The sequence below is a fragment of the Heloderma suspectum genome, chromosome 1 (assembly GCF_057233095.1).
Source record: "Heloderma suspectum isolate Gila_16-S chromosome 1, 16-S_ref, whole genome shotgun sequence".
In the NCBI taxonomy this organism is placed as follows: Eukaryota; Metazoa; Chordata; class Lepidosauria; order Squamata; family Helodermatidae; genus Heloderma; species Heloderma suspectum.
The window spans coordinates 138,988,927-138,998,129 of NC_139458.1; the positions used below are offsets into that span (position 1 = coordinate 138,988,927).

The 9,203-nt window shown below is 46.6% G+C and overlaps 1 protein-coding gene across 1 annotated transcript; it reads right to left on the reverse strand.

Annotated features, from left to right (window-relative positions):
• Positions 1-1,665: 1,665 nt before the first annotated feature.
• LOC146358069 (olfactory receptor 5AR1-like) lies at positions 1,666-2,619 on the reverse strand. Its single transcript, XM_084828994.1, has one exon. It carries the CDS (start codon positions 2,602-2,604, stop codon positions 1,666-1,668), a length of 939 nt encoding a protein of 312 aa, XP_084685120.1. The 5' UTR covers positions 2,605-2,619.
• Between the last annotated feature and the right edge of the window lie 6,584 nt (positions 2,620-9,203).

A 9,203-nucleotide genomic window follows, 5' to 3' on the forward strand; every position in this document is an offset into this window, starting at 1 on the left:
CTTTAACAAATTAAACTGTATACAGATTTAAACTTAACAGAAATCAGTAGTTTTCTGCACAATATCGTATCACAATATAAGGCGTAGAGTTTATTCCTTTCCACAACCGTTTGAATGTAGCATCTCATAGGCCCCATCTACACGGAGACGCTTCCTAACGCGATTCGGTTTAAAACCGCATTTTCAGCAAATCAGATTTGCTCCTTCAGTGGCACATGCAGCCAATTAAAGCGGCGTATACATACACACACACACACACACACACACACACACAAAAGAACAGCATTTGCATGCACGGTGGCAGACTGCAGAAATTGCATTAGTTCAGGCATAAGTGGGTGGATTCCTGCGGCATCAACAAGTCATTAATCTTAAGTGCAGGCCCACTGGAGATTGAAAACAAAAGGAATCGCCAAGCATCCTTCTTTAAAGTCATTAAACTTAAGCACAGGTCTGCTGCAGCAGGTAAGTGGGGATAGAAAACAAAAGGCAAAGCAATCTCCAATTCCCCACACCTGTCCCCTCCCATGCTGAGTAAGAGCAATTGAAGTCAATGTGATTTACTTCCAAGTAGACAATCTTACCTGGTGTTTTCAGTTCATTCTGCTGAGATGTGTATGTGTGTTATTCATCGCACCAGAAGTGAAAAGCAGCGAATGAGTAGAGATTTTTAAAAACATGTCATCCCAACCAATGGGGAGAGTTAAAAAAAATCATTGCCGCTACTGACTTCCAGCGCACAGCCTAGCCCTCACCGAGAGATCAGCCCCGCACCGGGAAGTGGCCGCCAGCCCCAGCGACTTCCAGCCAAAACTCCCGTGTGTGAGTGTGTGTGTGCGTGAGGGAGAGAGAGAGGATTAGGAGACTGCAGGAAAAGGCAAAGAGATCTTCTCTCTCCCCGCTCTTCAACCGCCGCCCCACCAATCGCAAAATAGCCAAGATCAGTGCAGAAAGCTGTGCTGTTCGTAGGTGTGTTTTCAGCTAGTTTTTCCTTATGGAGGGAGGAGGAGAACCAGCACTGCAGGAATAACTTCTCTCCATCTGGGGACGTCCCCCTTTCTTTTTGATATTCATTAAACATTCGCAGATTATCATATGTGATGTGTGTGGAGATTTTTTTTTGTTGAAGGCATCCCAACAGCAACGTGCTGACTTTCTCAGGAGTAAAGCCTCATTGAAGAGGAAGTGATTTGCTTCTGAGCAGTTATCCATGCCAGCTAGTTGTTCTTTGAGATAAAGAAAAAAGACAAAGGAGAGTCCGTGTCTCATTCATTACGCTTATTTGAAGGGGCGATCATGCGGAGGTATGCATTAACACCCCCCCAACCCCATGGTCAGCAGAGAGTGAAGCTGAGAGGAAGGGTTAACTCCTTCCATTTCTGTCAGGTCCACCCTTAGCTGACGTCCTCACAGCGTTGAAGCCACTCCTACTCCCCCCAGAGTAACACCGCAAGCTTACGGCATACTAAGTCCCAAAATGCAGGCAAGTTGCAGTAAGCAGAAAATCCATCACAAAAGGACTTTGCAAAAATGCAGTTTTTACAGCAAGAAAAACCATGGTTGATGCACAGTGGAGGTAACGTCATGTGCCAAGAACGCCTGTGAGGCACAGTAGAACTGGAGTAAATTCCTGTGTAGATAGGGCCATAGTTGAGAGAGACACTGTTAATGGGATAAAACTTGCTTACTGGTGACTCTTCTGAAAGCTTCCTTCACATCCTTGTTCCTCAGGCTGTAGATTAGGGGGTTCAGCATAGGGATTACAACTGTGTAGAACACAGAGGCCCATTTGTCCTGATCTAAGGAGTAGCTTGATGTTGGCCTCAAGTACATAAACATAACTGTCCCATAAAAGAGTGTGACGCCAGTGAGATGGGAAGCACAGGTGGAGAAGGCTTTATGTCTGCCCTCTGCAGAACGGATCCTCAAAATGGCAGCAAATATGAAGAGGTAGGAAATAAGAATGATGAGGATGGTGCTGAATTCAATGAATCCACACAGGCTGAAGAGGAGGATCTCGCTCACATAGGTGTCAGAACAAGACAATGCTAGGAGTGGAGGGATCTCACAGAAGAAATGATTGATGATGTTGGAGGCGCAGAAATCTAAGCTAAAAGTCAGGGTGGTATGGGATACCAAGCTTATAAGACCTGCGATGTAGGAACCAATCACCAATACCAGACAGACTTGTTTTGACATGACAGTGGTATAATGGAGAGGACGGCAGATGGCCACGTAGCGGTCGTATGCCATGGCTGCCAGGACATAGCATTCAGCATCCACGAAGCCCACGAAAAATGCAAACTGTGTGGCACAGCTGGAGAAGGAGATGACCTTGTGCTGGCGTAGGAAGTCAGCCAGCATGCGTGGGGCAATGGTCGTCGAGTAGCCCAGGTCAACTATGGAGAGGTGGCAAAGGAAAACGTACATGGGTGTGTGGAGCTGTTCGTCAATGATGATCAGGAGGATCATGCCCACATTTCCCACCACATTGGCCAGGTAGATGAAGAAGAACACCACGAAGAGGGCGATTTCTAGGTGAGGGTTACCTGTGAAGCCCAAGAAAATGAACTCTGTCACCTGAGTATGGTTGTCCTCAACCATCTCTTGGCTGGAGGAAAGTAGGAGGTGACGGGATTGATGTTTGGAGGAGAAACAGAAAACTCCACTCGGGAAAACAATGCTCTGCAGCAGAGAAAGTAAAAATGGGGGGAGAGGCAGTCGGGATGCACTACTGGGAGGAGAACTCATCAGGTGAGGGTGGCCATCTCAAGTCCCTTCCTTCCGTTAATATGATCAGAAGGGAGCATAAACTATCACATGCTGTGCTTCTTCCTAAAGAAAAAGAAGCAGTTTTTGCATTAAATGTAACAGCACTATATAAAATGAAAAATGTTAAAAGAATTACAAGTTCTTATTCACGACTTTTGGAATAAGATGGAAGTGAAGCATTCCCCCAATAATGCCATGTAGAGTATGCTGCTGTTTTATACTAGAGGCAAATCTTCACTCTGTTCCATTTTTACCAAGTCCTAAGATGGTAAAGGTGCCATCCTATTTGTGTTTAGATAGCAAAGGTCGACTAGAATGATCAAGGGGCTGGAGCAACTCCCCTATGAGGGAAGGTCACAACAGCTGGGATTTTTTAGCTTGGAAAAAAGGTGAGAAGGGAAGACATGATAGAGGTCTACAAAATTAGGGAGACATTTTCACCCTCTCTCATAATGCTAGAATCCAGGGTCATCCCATGAAGGTGATTAGTGGAACATTCAGGACAAACGGAAGTACTTTTTCACACAGCGCAGAGTCAAACTATGGAATTCACTACCACAAGATGCAGTGATGGCCACCAATTTGGCCAGCTTTAAAATGGGATTAGATAAATTCCTGGAGGAGAAGGCTATCAATGGCTACTAGTCCTGCTGGCTATATGCTACATCCAAGATCAGAGGCACTATGCCTATGTACACCAGTTGCTGGGGAACATGGGCGGGAGGGTGCCGTTGCACGTGTGTCCTGCTTGTGGGTCCCCTGTCGAAAGCTGGTTGGCCAGTGTGTGAACAGAATGCTGGACTAGATGGACCCTTGGTCTGATCCAGCATGGTCCTTCTTATTTTCTTAGAAAAAATCCTACAATTCTCAGCATTCCCCAGCCAGCTAAAAAGTAGGGCTTTTTCTCTCTAAACATACATAGGATTGCACCCTAAATAATCCTTCTTCTGTATACTTTTCATGAAGTTACTGTCATTGTGCTTGGGAAATAACTAGATATGCAGGCAAGGAAAAAAAAAACAGAGAATACTGTCCTTTTGGAGCCCCGTGGACAGGTTTCTGTAGGCGAACCCTTTTGAGACACTGCACAGATTGATCCAGATTACAGTAGGGTTGGCGGAGAATTTCTCCCCGAAACTTCAGGGGGCCAAGCGCCAACATGTTCGGCCCCCCGAACAAGTTTCGGGGAGAAATCCTCCGCCCCCCCCGCCCCCCACACCCCCCCTGGGACGGGACTTACCTTCGCCGAATGTCCCTCCCGGCGGCGGGTCCGGCCGGCGGTTTGGCGGGTGTTCGAGCGGGGCGGGAGCGGCAGCCGGTCTTTCGACCGGCTGCCGCCACCGCCATTGCAATGAAAGAAAAAAAAAAAAACGCCCCCTGACAGGCTACGTGACGATTCACGTAGCCTATCACGGCTAGATTTGCAAAGTCAGCCGTGATAGGCTACGTCAATCGTCACGTAGCCTATCACGGGTGACTTTAAAAAAAAAAAAAAAAGTGTGTACGGATAATGGCGGCCCCCATAGGGAGCCGCCATTCCCGTTCCTTATTTGGTCGCTGTAGTCTACGTAAAGATTTACGTAGACTACAGCGACTAAATAAGGAACGCGAACGCGTTTTTTTTTTTTTTTTAAAGTCACCCGTGATAGGCTATGTGACGATTGACGTAGCCTATCACGGCTGACTTTGCAGATCTAGCCGTGATAGGCTACGTGAATCGTCACGTAGCCTATCAGGGGGCGTTTTTTTTTTTTTTAAAACTTTCGCGTTCGCGGCCGGGCGAGGCGGGAAGCCTCCTCCCCGGCCTGAATTTCGGCCGGGGCGAGGCGGGAAGCCTCCCCCCCGGCCTGAATTTCGGCCGGGCCGAGGCGGGAAGCCTCCCCCCCCGGCCGGAACTTTGCGGGGGGACCAGCGAAGCACCTCCCCCCCACCGTGAACGTCCTTCGAGGACAGGTAAGTGACTTTCGTCCACCCCTAGATTACAGTCACTTGATTTACTGAAGACAACTGGAGTTCCCTTACTGAGCTAGGTTAGTGTTATTTCAGCCCAGTCTTTCAAATTAGCCCTCATTATTCATCAGACAATGCAAAGGGTCCTTCCTCAGGACTGCCACTGGCCACTTCCCAACAGCAGCCAATACTGTTTAAAATTAAAATTAAACCATATTTGCTGCAGCAGTAAAAGCTGTGGTGGTGGGACCCCATAGCTGGCTGGTGGGCAGCAGCATTAGCTTCGGGAAACAGAAGTGGTGGTGACAAGAGCAACGGGCAGCCCTGTAGGAAGTGGATGGGCAGGGATCTGCTGTCCTGATCCAGTGCCTGACCCACATGGCTCATTGTGGCTCAGTGGTGGGGCCAGTCCTTTCCCCCCTTAGCCTCTTAATTTTACAAAAATGATTGTGAGAAATATGTGAAGTGGACCACAGAGTTGCCCCCCAATCCAGCTACATTTAGTCATCGTAACAAAGTCCTATTGAAAGCAACTATTGGAGTTAGTTAGAGCCACAAGGACCAGCTTGTTTTGTTGGTTTCAATGGGACTCATTTATGAGTAACTGTAGCTGGATCAGGGCCAGAGGCTTTTCAGGAAATAATCCATACTGCTTAACGTACACCTTGAATAGTAAACGAGTTGTAAATACTACATGAGTTGTTAGGAAATGCTAAAGCACCTGACCAAATGGGAAGAGTGGTGATAATGGTGAGATCGCTACACCACATCTGCAACTCACAGTCCAACTCCTTTACCAAGCCGCTGCTGCTCCATCCACTTTCAGCTTCTTTGTGGTGACAGAGGAAATGTAGGTTGTGGTGGAAAGTGGGCATGAGATGAAGCAGTCACACACACATGTCACCCTATGCTGAGCTCGGCCTGTCTCCATTCAATCGGTCTTCATGGTTAGATCACAATTTGGTTCTGTGAACAGGCCCTAATCGTGCTCCCTTTACTAGCAGAGGGTGTGGGGAGGCAGCTCTGAATATCATTTGGTTTCTGGCACCCAATGCATTAATCATCAGCCGTTGACTAAATCGTCCTCTTTCTCTTTATTTGAGAATATGTCTGACTCAAGGCCAAACTAGATATGATATAGAAGATACATCTGGGGGGGGGGGGTTAAAACCTGCTATGGAGGGAGTAGGTAAACACCCCCTCTCAGGGCTGCGGCAGTGAGAGGTGCTTGCATGCCCTGTTGTTGCATGTCCTGTTGTTGTTGTTAAGTCAAGAAAATGATGTCAAGGAGACCTAGTTGTAGATCTCCCACCTAACATCAAGCTTGGCCTCAGTAACAGACTGAAGTGCACACACAGGCTTCTGCATCTGAAACTGCAGTTGTGCAGACATAGAGACTTCTGTGTGACAGGATGGGAGACGCATCCAGGAGCCTATTTATGCACCGGGCACAGTTGCCAGAGAACAGGCAGCCTTGGCAACTCTTCCCCTGCAAAGCAGATGGGATGAGATATAAAACCTCTTTTGAGGTGAATGGCTTCTACATGACACTTGCTTCCCCACCTCTCCTCTCAGGTTCCAGAAGGAATCTGGTGTTGGGAGGAGTTCCACCCAAATGTTGGGGGAAGGGGGAAGGAGCTTCTATATTGTCCAAACGGCACTCCCCTCCTGTTGCCGCCGCTTCCTCTTGAGAGCAGAGTGAGGTTGTGAGAACCTTCTAGTCATCCACCCCAATCATCCTTGTGAGAACCACAAGAGCAGCCCAGAGCAAGAACTCTTCCATTGCGCTTCTGATTCTCCAGATTATGCTCATGGTCTCCATAGCACTCTGTTTACCCCGCTTCTTCCAGAGTCCACTTTATATTTTAGCTCTTCTGCTGAAACATCCTCTGAGTTATTAGCTCTGTGAAGATCCCTTGGGTTATGAGCTCTGCCAGCTAAAAAGGAGGCACCGAGGCAGTGACCTGCTAGTTCCTGGTTTTGAGCATACCACTCAGTCTTTTCAATCAGACTACCCTTGAAAGACCACAGCACTATGGCTTGTTAGAAATGGCTTTGCCTGTCTGCTGCCCGCTTCTCTTAGCAACATCCATCATTCAGGACATGCCTGCTTGGTATTTGGGGCCAAAAGCTCTAGCATGGACTTTTTTTCCCTAGCTTGATTTTCATTAAGGAAAAATCTCAAATCCTTAGATGTCCCAAATTCCGTCAGAGCTGGGATCCCATGAACTCTGGCTTCACAGTCCCTGACCTCACTCGCTTTTCACTAGCTTGAAACCTGTTTCCCACCTGAAAGTTGTGGCAGGAATCTTCAGTTCCTGCTCACGATGCACATGCACAGCCCATTCTTCTGTGTTCTCTCACTCTTCTCTTGAATATTGTCAGCTTGGCAAGTCAGAGGGGTGGTATTTATTTATTCACCTCAGAGCCCCAGTTGACTTGACGCAAGGATTGCATTGCTTGCAGGAAGCCATTAAAACACATATTTCCCAAAGGGTCTCCACCTCCTCACTCTTGGCCTTCCATCCTTTCAGAGATAATTAACAATGTTCACAGTAGTTTCTCTTTCTCTTGAAACTTTTCCCGCTAAAACAAACTTTGGTAAACAGAAAGTCATTTGCAAAATGGACAAAGTCCCCCGAATTGTCACAGTCAGCATTCTAGGCTAAACAGGGACAACACTTCTTTGGGAGCTGTTCTCAGTTTCTTTTTCTTTTAGTCTTCTTCCAATTTCTGATGCTGCTGGCATCTTGGGTCAAAATCTGTACTCTGTGGCAAATGCAGTGCCATTATAGGTGCTTTCTACCATAGCCACTAGAGCAAGGATCAAATAGGCCCCATCAGCGGGGCCATTGCTGAAACTGTATAAAATAGCTCACACATATCCCTCAGTGTTTTGATGAGGTCATTTTGCTGTGAAGGCCTAAAGTGATATAGATCTACTTTTTGTCAGAAAGAATAGACTGTCATGTTACACTCTCCGCATTGCAAAGATGATGTGAATCTCCATGCTTACCTAGTAACCTAGGAATGTGTAGTAGTGAGAGAGAAACCAAGGCAAGGAAAATGTTTCATCTTTCTAACAATTTCTACTACAGTTGCCACATACATAATGTCTAAGTTTCATATGTTTCATATTTATATCAAACATAAAGCTCTGTACATAATAAGTAGAATAAAAAATCTTATTACATAGTAAGTAGATACATAATAAGAACACAATAAGTAGAATTGAAAATAAAACTGTCAATATCACACTTATACAAATATATGGTACAACCAGATTTGGAATACTGTGTACAGTTTTGGTCACCGCAGCTATATAAAAAAAAGGATATTGTAGAGTTGGAAAAGGTGCAGAAAAGGCAACCAAAATGATCAATGGGCTGGAGCAACACACCTATCAGGAAAGGTTACAACATCTGGGGCTGTTTAGCTTAGAAAAAAGGTGAGTAAGGGGAGACATGATAAAGTTGTACAAAATAATGTGTGGAGTGGAGGAAGTGGCTAGGGAGACATTTTTCTTTCTCCCTCATACTAGAACCCAGGGTAATCCCATGAAAATGTATGGTGGAAGATTCAGGACAGACAAAAAGAAGTACTTCTTCACGGAGCACATAGTTAAACTATGGATTTGTTACCTCAAGATGTAATGAAGGCCACCAATTTGGATGGCTTTAAAAGGGGGTTGGACAAATTCATGGTGGAGAAAGCTATCGATGACTCCTAGTCATGATGCCTATGGATATACTACCTCCAATATTGGACGCAGTATGCTGCTGAATACCAGCTGCTGGGGAACATGGGCAGGAGGGTGCTGCTGCACACATGTCCTGCTTGTGGGCTTCCCACAGGCAAGCTGGTTGGTCACTGTGTGAACAGAATCCTGGACTAGATAGGACTTTGGCCTGATTCAGCATGGCTGTTCTTATGCTCTAGAATAGAAAACCTATTAACAGATCAGGGTCCCATCTACACGGGGCTTTTACTCTGGTTCTACTCCACCCCTAAATTGATAGTGTCAGATGATGCACACTGCTCTCCATAGCTAGCCCGGCGTTTCTTGCCCTAAATCCGAGTTTTTTTCAAACTAATTTTGTGTTGGATTTTCCTGTCACAGCAGCTTCAGTGCTGTTCGGGAGTCTGTGTGACCTCAGCTGGCTTCAGAGCAGGATGGTGGAAATGGTGCTGATTGGTGGAAGGGAAAGTAATGTGGGGCAAGGGCAGGGGGAGAGCAGAGGGGTAAACATGTGTACACAGAAATAACTCATTGCCTTCAGTTCCACGTTTCTGCCTCTCACTTTAGATAGTCGAGCTTGGGAGTGGGGGCGGGGGAGCCAGCCCTGCCCTGCTGTTGTGCAGCTATGCAGGAGCACAGCTGAGAAACAGTGGATGCCTGTTGATTTGAAGCTGCATAGCTAAGGGGGGATGCCAGGGTCGATGATTTTCATGAACGTGTACTCAGAAGCACTTCATTGAGC

Bases quoted from the DNA above. Each gene is read 5' to 3' on its own strand.
- LOC146358069 (XM_084828994.1), bottom strand. From the start codon at position 2,604: ATGGTTGAGGACAACCATACTCAGGTGACAGAGTTCATTTTCTTGGGC.